We start from the raw sequence: 12,228 nt of genomic DNA, 5'->3' as shown, positions 1-12,228 counted from the left end.
ACGAGAGAAGTAACCCGTTTCGCGCATGCAGACTGACGGCTGCGACCGTTCCGAGACCTCTATTCCCCCACTTTGTGTCATTCAGTGTCGGGTTGTGGCGTGCATACAGCGCGAAACAAGCGCTATACAGAGTGATTATAATATATTGTCATTCATAATATTAACGTATAGCACGAGTGGAACAAATGTTAATTAAAATTTATTTTTATTTTTAAATATTCAATATTTACAAAATTGTACGTAATAGTATAAAAACATGTAAAATTTAAAGTATATAAGTACCTACATAATATGTATACTATAACGTGATATTTCACGTTTAGGTATTCAAAAGTGATTTAGTTATGTTAGTATTAATAATATATTTTACAATTGTATGAAAAAACAAAAAATATACATAATATTTAGTTCATAAATACAAAAAAAAAATGTAAGTCACTTTTATAAATATTATATATTAGAATCGGATAATAACAAAAATATAATATTTAGTATATAAATACAAAAAAATATTTAAGTCACATTTATTAATTAGGTATATATTTTACAATAATTACTCGTCAGAAAAATCAGAAGAAGTGTCACCAGTTATAGTCATTATATGTGAATGTGATTCTTCATTAAGGTCGATTCGCACTATACGGAACGCCGACGTCACGTCACAGACCGGCAACGTCACGTCAAAATATTTTACTATGTATTTATACCGCAAAGTTCACATACACCGGCAACAGTACGCAACGTCAACGTCACGGAACGTCAGGGTTTATCGAAAACTATATTTTGACGTGACGCAACCGGTCCGTTCTTGTCCGTTCGGATTGTGTGAATGTCGACACGGAACGTTTCCGTCAACAATTTTCAGTTTACTCTATATTATACTGTATTTTGGATGTGGAAACTCGTTAATTTAAAAATTATTATATTTTAATTATTAAATACACAAATACAAACATATAAAGTAAGTAAGTAATATTTATTTAATTCTCAAATGTACAGTAAAAAATGAAATTACATTAATTATTCGATTAATTAAATAACATATTATTATTATATTATTATAGTTTAAATAGTTATGGACGATGAGATGCTGATTGAAGAAGTACGTCATTATCAAGAACTATATGATATGACACACAAAAAATATAGTGACAACATTCACAAAGATACTATTTGGAGAAAAATTGGTAGTGAATTAAAAACAACGGGTATAAACTTAATTTAATTTAATTTAACTATTATTACTTATTGTTAGGTACTTAATATTACTTTTATAGCTTTTATTTGTACATTTTACGTAAACTTATCTCTCTGCCATGGTAATGATCCATTTTCAGAGTTAAAAAACGTTTTATATGTTTCACGTACATTAAAAGCAGTAGTAAGGGCATTTCCACCTTGCCTATGTATACGTCCCCAATTAGGTTCACATTCTGGTGGATCTAAATGTTGATTAATTAAAACATTATCTTTGATATAGTTATGCAAAATACAAGTAGTTAATATTATATTGTCAACATTTTCGGGTAAAGATTTTATACTTCTAAAAAAGATTCGAAATTTTTGCACCAAGTTTCCGAATGCATTTTCGGATACGCGCCTAGCTCTTGACAATCTATAATTGAATACTTGTTTCTGTATATCACCATTAATTATAGAACCAGGATAAGGTCTTAATAAATAAGTTTTTAGGGGAAATGCCTCATCTGCCACAATGACATATGGCACTGGACATTGAGTTCCGGGAAGATTTTTATCTTTTGAGACATGAAGTTTATTTTGTTCCAACGCTTTTCCTAAATTCGAATTTGCAAATATTCCACCATCACTATTCTTACCGTAGGATCCTACGTCTACAGCAATGAATTTATAATTTGCGTCAACCAAAGCTAACAAATTTATAGAAAAAGTTTTCTTGTAATTAAAATATTGGGAACCACTGTTCGGAGGAGCAAAAATTTCCACGTGTTTCCCATCTAACGCTCCTAAGCAATTAGGAAAGTTCCACATTTTCCAGAACTCATCAGAAATTTTTTCCCAATCTTTTTCTTTTGGTTGTGGCATCACTTCTGCTAACAATTCGTCTACTATAGCTTTGCATACTTCTTTAACGATGTAATGAACAGTCGAATGCCCCAACCGATAACTAAATGATATAGTTTGAAACGAATCACCAGTCGCTAAAAACCTAAATAATTAATTTTACATAAGAATAACTGTTCAGATAATATACTAAATTTAAATTTAAATTAGTTAAATAATTGTTTTAATTTATGAGTTATTTTTATCAATCAATTATGAAATGTAACTGTGTTAAAAGTATTACACCAAATGTTTATATTTATAGACAAACCGTCTCTGCTCAGAATCGTAACAATATGATACATAATAGTTTTTATGTTTGATCTAACCAAATTTTATATTTTGAATAGGCCCAGCGTGCAAGAATAGGTGGATATCATTACGTGACCAGCTGAGAAAAGCAATAAAAAAAAATGTTACGAAAAGTGGACAAGCTGCTGAACATAAAAGAAAGTGGAAGTATGAAGAATCTATGTCATTTGTAATTCCATTTTTTAAAGAAAGGGAAACACAAAGCAACATAGCAGAACCTGATAGCTTGAGTGACGGATCGAATGATGAACAAGAAGGTATGGAGAGCGTTGTTATTACAGGAGATACTTCAGAAAAAAATTCTAATAACAACATAAATAAGCAATGTACAACATCTTCACAAAGAAGTTCTACTAGGTATTCTCTAAACAAAAGAAAATTTGAAAAAACAGAGACAGCTTCATCTGTACTAATGAAATATTTAGTAGAAAGTGATAAGAAAGAAACAAAAGAGACTGCTAATGATCATCCAATAGATATATTTTTCAATAGCCTAGCCGCTACTGTAAAAACTTTTTCACCCGAGTACCAGCATATGGCAAAGTCAAAACTTTTCAATGTTGTATCCGAACTCGAGTGGGCTCATTTACAAAGTAAAAATACAAATTACCAAGTGCCAACACCAATTAATTTTCCAGCTCCAGAGAACAGGTCAAATAGACACCCAACACCATTTGTTCAAACTCAAAACATCCAACAAGCAGTCTATCCACAACAACAAATGTATGAAATTTCACGTGTGTCAAACTCATCTACTCTATATGATTCACCAATGTCTAGTCAAACTCAACCACCTTCACCGTCACCGGTAAGTTCCGGAAGGTCATCTGCACAATCCTACTACGAACAATTTCAGCCAAATAACTTTTAACACAGTTAAAGTACTTTTGTTAATAATAATATTAATTATTTTGTTTAAATACAAAAAATACAAAATATAAAATACAAAATGATTTGTTTCTTACCTTAAACAGACCATTAATTTTTCCTTTGGACTAATTGCTTCTCGAAATGTAGTGTTTTGTTTTTGAATTTTAGGTTGAATTTTAGTTAAAAGGATATAAAATTGACTTTGTGACATTCTAAAGTATTTATAAAAAGAAATTTCTTCATCTTCTAATTCTTTGAATAATGTATGAAATTCTCCTATGAATTTCCTCTGAGTGAACATTTTCCGTACCCACTGTTTCTTAGTTCGATTACAATTTTTTTCTTCATCGTCTAAAATTAAGGCAATCATCGCTAATTGTTTTTTATTGAACTTAGGCATGGTACAAATTCGAATATTTAAAAACAAAATTTAAAACACAGAATGTACAAGACCTAGTCTAACCTAACAGAATGGACTGAACGGATTGATGGCGTTTCCGTGACGTTACCGATAGATGCGAATGTATTCTATTTTTGACGTGACGTTGCCGGTCTGTGACGTGACGTCGACGTTCCGTATAGTGCGAATCGACCTTTAGACTTCAACCAATTTATTATGTCTTCTTTTTTCCAAGCCACTGTGGGAACCGGGTCTTTTTTGACAGAATGGTACGATGCGTTGTCCATAACTATTATTGAATTTTCCTTTAATCGAGGCAGAACTCCACAAAACCATTCGTAAAACGTGTCGCAATTCATTTCGTCGTGGTAGTCTGCTGTGTTTTTTTTCGACTCAAAACACAATAGACCCCTTTCGACGAAACCATCTGCTGAACCAATATGGACAACTATTAGACGTTTGCCTTTACCTGATGGATTTTTGGGGCCTGTAGATAGTCCTTTCAGGAATGCATCCCTATGAGATTTTACCGAAGTGTCAATCCATACTCTACTGCTACATTCCCCTGCGTTTACCCACGTTTCATCAAGGAAATATATTGTACGACCTTCACTCCGATATTGCCTTATGTCCTCAATATATTTTTGTCGCCAAACAACGAGATCTCCTCTTTCCGTAAGCGCACTATTCCGATTCCTTTTTGTATATTCAAAATTTAACTCTTTCAATATCCGCTGTAAAGAGGTTCTAGGTAAACTCGGAATATCTGGATCCTCATCAATAGCATTGACAATTTTCCTTAAAGTTGGGATTTCACCTCTAAACCAAAATCCATGAATTTTTTGACGAATTGCGTTTTTGTCAAAATCGTCAATTTTGTCATTGATTTTGGGGCGGATTTTTGTTTTACATGGCGACTTCAACTGTCCTGTATTTTTGTACTCACTTATTGTGGTTATCACTGTACGCTTTCCAATCCCAATTTCTTTTGAAATAGATGCTATCATATCTTTATACTTTATGTCTGGCTGTTGATGTTTTTTTGACTTGTATAAATTCACAATATTCTGTTTTTGCCCTCTTCCAACAAACTGAAACAATAATTATTTAATTATTTAATTACTATAATACGATGTTCAAATATAAAAATGATTTCGTTTCGTTCATAATTTAGAATTTACGAATTATGTAAAACATATACACATAAGGTGTAACAGATAAACCTGACCAAAAAATAAATAAATAAATAAATAATGCTACCTTAACGTAGGACAACAATTTTTTAACATTATATGAGTAGTAAATATACTCATGTCAGAAAATGTCCTAAAACTAAATTTAAAAAAATGTTATTACGTTCCTAATGAATTTAATCAAAAAAATATTCATATTTTAAAAAATTCTAAAAAATAAACTATTTGACTTAGATAAATATTGTTACCATCAAAATTGTTCTTATAATCAGATTTACAAATTGGTTATATTGAACTCATTAAAAACAATTTAATTCAATTTAAAATTTTTTATATTCAGTATTAAAAAATAAAAATAATTTTCTTATATTATAATATATATGTAGCGCAAGTAACTGTAAATTATATATATAACAATTCAAAATATTGATTATAAAAAATGTTATTGCATTAGTTAGTCCTTTCTGTTACACCCTGTATATAATTTATAAAAAATATTTTTACGAATAAAATACTAAGACTGAGTTAATAAATCTAAATTCAATAGATAAAAAAAATTTAAAAATTCTTACCCGTCCTTTTCGATTTTTTTTAATAGGTGAAGGCATTTCTGCAACATCGATGCTTGTTTCAGCACATGTAGCAGGGTCATGTTTTGATTGACATTCCTCTTGAGAGATATTCATTTAAAAAAAAAAATTAACAACAAAAAAAACGACAATAATTAAGTAAACAGGTGGTTTACAGACGTATAAGTGGCGCGGAATTAGTGACACGGACGTATTGACACACTATAGCAAGTATACGTTATGATACACACTATACAACGTTACCGAACGTGAACGGTTGAGATCGTGCAACGTCGATATGTCAACTAGGTGGGAGATGCGCGGATTCGAACGCGATTCGGTCGGGACACGGGTTACTTCTCTCGTGGGCCGGAGTATAGTTGACAGTTGTTGTGCGTTCTTCGTATCGTGTTTTCGTGCCGTGATATTTTCTTTTTGAAAAGTATCGTACTATTGCGTGAATTCTCAATAAAATAATTAAAATGCCTAGACCAAAGTCTAAAGTTTATGATCGGCTAAACAATTTTGTAAAAGAATTCGGTGAAACTATATTTTTGGCAGATAACTCTGTTTTATTTTGTAAAATATGTGACATTAAAGTTAGTGCTGAGAAAAGATTTACTGTTATGCAGCATATTAAAACAGCAAAACACATCCAGGGTTTAAATCGACTACAATTGAAACCAACTAAAACTCAGCAACTTGTATCCACGTCTTTCTCCAAGAAAAACGATTTTAATAGAGACTTATGTAAAGCGATGTTATCAGCCAATATACCATTGTATAAACTGGAAAATAAAAATTTTCGAGAATTTTTGGAGCTATACACTAAAAAAGAAATACCGAAAGAAGCCACTCTCCGTAAAGGTTATGTCGACGATTTATTTTTAGAAACAATTGAAAAAATTAAAAAATGTGTTGACGGAAAAAAAATTTGGGTCTCGATAGACGAAACCACTGACGCATAAGGACGCTTTATTGCCAACGTTATAATTGGAACTCTTTCAGTAGGCGATCGGGGTAGTATTTTTTTGTTGAATTCGGAAAAGTTAGAAAAATCAAACCATTCGACCATTTTTAAGCTTTTTGACCAATCATTGAACTTGCTCTGGCCACAAGGTGTGAAATACAATGAAGTGCTTTTATTTGTAACCGATGCCACATTCATGTAACCTGCTTGGCACACGGGCTTCATCGTGTTGCTGAAGAAATAAGAAACCAGTATAAAAACGTCGACCAACTCGTATCTAATGTGAAAAAAACTTTTCTTAAGGCACCGTCACGTATTCAAACATTAAAATCTGTTGCATCTGATATTCCATTACCTCCGCAACCAATTTTAACCAGGTGGGGTACATGGATTGATGCTGCTTTATATTATTGTAAACATTTTGAAATAATTAAACAAATTATTGATATGCTTGATGAAAACGATGCAGAATCCATCAAAAAATGTAAGAAAATTTTAAAATCAAATAATTTGGAAGCAAATTTAGCTTTTATCATGTCAAATTATGGATTTATTTCTACATCTATCACTCGACTTGAAACCAAAGGCATGTCACTTACTGAATCCATTAAAATTATTAAAACTACAAAAGAATCTATACATTCAGCAAAAGTTGGTGGATGCGCTCAAGCTAAGGCAATTGATGAAAAATTCCAAAAAGTTATGGAAAAAAATGTTGGATTTGTGCAACTACAAAAAATATCAGACATTATAAATGGACAAAATGAATCTATGGACGGATTGCCAACAGATATTAGTAGTGGTGATATTCCGTTTTTTAAGTTTGCACCAATCAGTTCTGTTGACGTGGAACGTTCTTTTTCAAAGTATAAAAATATTTTGGCTGATAACAGGAGGTCATTCGAATTTTCCAACTTGAAAAAATATCTCATAGTTCAATGTAATGCTCAAGGTAATAAATACAATATTAATTAAAACAATTTACAAATATATTCAATTTAAAAATGTTTTTTTTTTTTTATTTTAGACTAGAACTCGGGTGATAGAAGAAAATCAATTATTTATTATGACAAGTCTTTTTACTCTAAATTAAAATTTTATTAATTATGTCTACATATTAAAATAAAAAGGTTTTTATTAAATACTGTTATTTGTTTTTTTTTAGTGCATATTTTAATAGCATATTTGGTAATTTTAAAGGCATAAATGCATACATATTTTAAGGTTTTTTAGGGAATGAAGTCCCTAGCCCTACTTATTAGTTATTATTAATATTACAATTATTCCCTTAATATTATATAAATGCAATAAAAGTTTGCTATTTTTTTATAATGATAATATCAAAACACAATTAAAATAGGTTGACACGAATTCTACTACTGTAAACGTATCTCATAGTATTGAAATTGCCAGTACTTCTGAAGCTGCTTCTACTTCTGGAGCTTCTATTTCTACAGCTACTTTAGAACCAATCAAACGACAGCAGTCTATTTCGCAAGCTTTTACAAAAGTGACTCGATTTTTAGGTAAATATTTTATTTTTTTAAATATTTAATTATTCATTTATATTGAAACTTTAATTTTTATATGGTGGATCACAACACTCCATATGTACTGAAGCTATAGTATATTATATTTGCAAAGATAATCAGCCATTTAGTACAGTTGATGGTAAAGGGTTTCGATATATGATGTCACGGATTTGCCCACTATATAAAATAACCTACTAGGAATACAATTAAAAAGTATATTGATGATAAATTTGATTATCTTTCAATGCGATTCAAAGACAAACTTGAAAATGCTGAAAATATATCGGTTACAACTGATGCTTGGACTGATGCTTATACCATGAAAAGTTTCTTAGGAATCACAATTCACTTCTTGAATGGTTGGACTTTTTTCTCAGGTAAAAATTATAATAATAACTGTTAGGACAATTGAATCATTTGAATCCTTAAATTGAATTAGTATTATTTTAGGTACACTTGGTGTTGTAGAAATGAGCCAATCTCATACCTCTGACTATATAGGAAGTCAACTTCTTAATACATTGACAGAGTGGAATATTCAAAAAAAAAGTATTGCAGCTGTCGTTACTGATAATGGGGCCAATATGGTGAAAGCTATTTATGACCAGTTTGGAAGAGAGTTTCATATTCCTTGTTTTGCCCACACAATTAACCTTGTTGTTGAGAATTCAATATCAAATTCTGAAGACTTTAGAGTATTATTGCTCAAAGTCAGAGAAGTAGTTAAGTACTTCAAACGGAGTACTTTAGCGTCTGACGAATTAAGAAAATTGCAAATAAATTAAGGTAAAATTATTCTATGATTTTTTTTCACATAAGGTACTATTTAAATGAAAACAAAATAATATATTTATAATGTATGTATAAATATAGTTTGATTAAATAATAAATTAATTGTATTTTTCAGGAAAAAAAGAAGGGAATATCCATAAACTTATACTAGATGTAAAGACAAGGTGGAACAGCACCTTTTACATGCTTGATAGATTTTTAGTATTGTCTAAAATCATTTCTGATGTCCTTCTGCAAAAACCATCAGGTCCTGAAATGCTTACAGCAAAAGAGCTACAACAATTGCGTGAAACAATAAAATTACTACGGCCATTTGAAAAAGTAACTCTTGAAATATCTGGTGAAAAAAATGTTGTTATCAGTAAAATTATGCCACTGTTGAATTGTGTTACCATTGAAATAGAGTCATTACAACCTACCTTAGAAATTGGAATGGAACTAAAAAGAAACATTATCACAGAATTGAAAAAATGCTTTGGTAAAATCGAGTATTTCAATATGTTTCCCATAGCTACAATTTTAGACCCTAGGTTTAAAAATTTGCATTTTAGAGATCCTGTAGCCTGTCAAAAAGCCATAGCCGAGGTAAAAAAGTTAGCCAAAAATTCAAGAGAGGAAACAAGCTCAACTGAATGTTCAAGTATGGACGAAGAACAGCAATGTGATAATTTTGATTTATGGGGACATCACAAAACTTTGGTACACAGGAAGTATAAAAAAAAACAAACAAGAACAGTGTGGTTGGAGACGGTCGTCATGTTTTGCGCATGATATTAATTTGATTGTCCATTGTGGATTGACTAAAATTAAGCCTGTTGTAACAAAAATTAAAGACATTGTATCTTACTTTAAAAGAAGTTCTCATGCATTAGCTAAATTACAGGAATATCAAAAACAAACGGGAAGTACAATTTTAAAGTTGAAACAAGATTGCCCGATACGGTGGAACTCGACTTATGATATGCTGTATAGAGTATTGAAAATAAAAGAGCCAATAATTGCAACATTAGCCATTTTAAACAACACCGAATTAAACTCTCTAACTCCAAATGAATGGCAAGTTGTAGACAAATCTAAGGTTAGGTTATCCTAACCATAGTACAGCTAGGAGCTGTTAAACATTTTTTATGATGTTACAGTTGAAATAAGTGCTGAAAAAAATATTACAATATCAAAAAAAATTATTTTTGTAAAAGCAATGCTTAAAGTTACACAGACATTTATAAACGACACAAATTTACCCAGAGAAGTACTGGATATAGGCTTGAATCAAAAAAAATATCAAAAATTTTGTTTTTAAACCATAATATGTAATTTTCAACATACATATTATTACACATACATAATTTGTATATTAATTGTAATACCTATTAAAAACCAATGATGAACTAAAGGTTAAGTTAAACGTCAATCAGGTAATTCAAAAAAGTAAGTATGTACTTGAGCAAAATAAATTAATAATGTTTATCTTTATTATGAAGTATTTTAATTTTTAGTTAATTAAAATTAATATTTTATACCTATTAGTTACTACCTATATCAATCATGTTCTGCAGTACAATAATAATTTATATTACCTATATTAATTTTAAATATTATATTTTATAAATTTAAATTAGTTATAATATCAAAGCTTAAGGCACCAAGAGGCATTTAAAATGTATGTTTAATAAACTATAACTCACCTGTTAGTTGTTACTTTTTACATCCAGCTTCAATCAATTGTATATTATTACTACAGAATAGATTTAATATTTAAATTTATTCTGTGTAGTTACAACGCTTTTGAGTAATAGGACTTTAAGTATCACAATTATCAACTCCAATTATTTTATATTGTGTCATGATCATAGATATAAATACAACAACAAAAGGAAGAAAAATAAGATTCACCAAAGGTAAGACGTAACTAGTATGTAAAATGTTTTATCAGATTATCACAAAACTTAAGGTATTATTTGAAATATAAATAATATAATCAATTATCATTTGTTGTTGTGATCACGGACACGATTATAGATAACTGATAAACTAAAATTGTGCCATTGTGGTTTGAAAATATCATAGGACATAATAATATAGTGATTACTATTTACTTTTACTGTATGGACAACAAACATAATATTAAAGTTCGGATCACTCATCATTGAAAATGTTGAGTTGGTAACAATGCAACCCGAACGAGAAGTCGAGAACGAAAATGAACGAATCAAACGACTTTTTATTTTTTCACGATCCGAATCGGTTCGTTCACAAGTTTGACCCGTTCGTTCGCGAACGACACATCTCTACTTTGCCTACGGCCGTTACTCGTCTAGGTACCTACTACAAATAATTTTTATTTTTGTTTTCTGTCTGTGAACACGTCAACACGAAGGTAATATAAATTATTAAATTGTAAGCGCGCACACATCGCTTAATTTATTTGCATTTATAAATATCGTACACGACACGCGATTTACCGCAGGGCTATAATCTCTAAGTTTCCTCGTTCAAAAAAGAGCGATTTAAATAATTGTTTTTTCTACCTTAGACCGACCACATTTTTCGGGTTTTATTTTTAAGCTATTGCATAGCTTTTATCGCAGGCCTGGTGTGGTGACTGAAAAAAAATTTTTCGTAACGAAAAAGCGTGACCACTACCTGCGGAATCCCGTAATCCCCCTCCTGTCTACCGCGCGGCGACCCGTATTGTCATACAATGCTATCTGCGATCGAAGGTCGGCTGTCGGCGGCTATTGTTTGCAGATATATTTCCAAGGAATAATAATGTACCTATAATTAATAATTATACATATAATAATAAAGCTAATAATAAAGTGGTTCAGATAAAGTTGGTAGAAAAAAAAGACAAAAAGGAGCTGCATTAGCATTGCGAAATAAAGTCAGCAATCTCGCTGTTCCCGTTAAATTACGAACAGCGAATATTTCATTAACATCGGATAGGAAAGTGGTAGTCAAACGTAAACATTTTCCATTAATTGCAGCTCTCGCTATGACTATACATAAGTCGCAAGGTGGGACTTTTGAAGAAATAGTATATGAGTATAGTAAAACACATTCACAAGAACTCGTTTATGTTGCGCTCTCTCGTGTAACAAATATTGAAAATTTGTATATTGTGACAAGTGATGATTCTACATTTAAATTTTATCATAATCGAAGGCAAGCTACATCAATCGCTTCATTGTTGCAAGAATTTAAAAGACTATCGTTGAATTGTATGCAGACAAAAGCTCAAAGTGTCTTAGATTTTATTAGAAATAGAAATGGCGTTTCAATAATGACTTTCAATTGCCAAAGTCTTAACAGTCACAAATACGATTTACAAGATTCCGTAACTAGACAAACAAATGTATTACTTCTAAGTGAAACTTGCATGTCAAATGATTATCCGATCGACATACCTAATTTCAATTGCATAGTTCATTTCGAACGAGATACTGTTTCAAAAGATGGGGTAGCCATTTACCAAAATAATAATAATGATACTACCAATATTATGACT

At 30.7% G+C, this 12,228-nt stretch overlaps 3 protein-coding genes and 1 pseudogene across 3 annotated transcripts; 2 read left to right on the top strand and 2 right to left on the bottom strand.

Annotated features, from left to right (window-relative positions):
* Positions 1-1,075: 1,075 nt before the first annotated feature.
* LOC132953734 (uncharacterized) lies at positions 1,076-3,265 on the top strand. The gene is made up of 2 exons (XM_061026093.1): positions 1,076-1,208; positions 2,433-3,265. Exons 1-2 carry the CDS (start codon positions 1,076-1,078, stop codon positions 3,263-3,265), a joined length of 966 nt encoding a protein of 321 aa, XP_060882076.1.
* Positions 1,922-3,664, bottom strand: LOC132953735 (uncharacterized; annotated as a pseudogene).
* Positions 3,665-3,792: 128 nt separating this feature from the next.
* LOC132950228 (uncharacterized) lies at positions 3,793-4,671 on the bottom strand. Its single transcript, XM_061021555.1, has one exon. It carries the CDS (start codon positions 4,669-4,671, stop codon positions 3,793-3,795), a length of 879 nt encoding a protein of 292 aa, XP_060877538.1.
* Positions 4,672-6,843: 2,172 nt separating this feature from the next.
* Positions 6,844-7,538, top strand: LOC132950220 (uncharacterized). Its single transcript, XM_061021542.1, has 2 exons — positions 6,844-7,348; positions 7,424-7,538. Exons 1-2 carry the CDS (start codon positions 6,844-6,846, stop codon positions 7,426-7,428), a joined length of 510 nt encoding a protein of 169 aa, XP_060877525.1. The 3' UTR covers positions 7,429-7,538.
* The last annotated feature ends 4,690 nt before the right edge of the window (positions 7,539-12,228 follow it).

This window comes from Metopolophium dirhodum, chromosome 1, assembly GCF_019925205.1.
Source record: "Metopolophium dirhodum isolate CAU chromosome 1, ASM1992520v1, whole genome shotgun sequence".
Lineage (NCBI taxonomy): Eukaryota > Metazoa > Arthropoda > Insecta > Hemiptera > Aphididae > Metopolophium > Metopolophium dirhodum.
Note: the sequence above shows the minus strand (reverse complement) of the source record. Positions and strands in the feature narration are given on the sequence as shown.

Bases quoted from the DNA above. Each gene is read 5' to 3' on its own strand.
- LOC132950220 (XM_061021542.1), top strand. From the start codon at position 6,844: ATGCTTGATGAAAACGATGCAGAATCCATCAAAAAATGTAAGAAAATT.
- LOC132950228 (XM_061021555.1), bottom strand. From the start codon at position 4,671: ATGATAGCATCTATTTCAAAAGAAATTGGGATTGGAAAGCGTACAGTG.
- LOC132953734 (XM_061026093.1), top strand. From the start codon at position 1,076: ATGGACGATGAGATGCTGATTGAAGAAGTACGTCATTATCAAGAACTA. The intron at 1,209-2,432 runs GTATAAACTTAA...TATTTTGAATAG, and splicing joins TAGTGAATTAAAAACAACGG to GCCCAGCGTGCAAGAATAGG.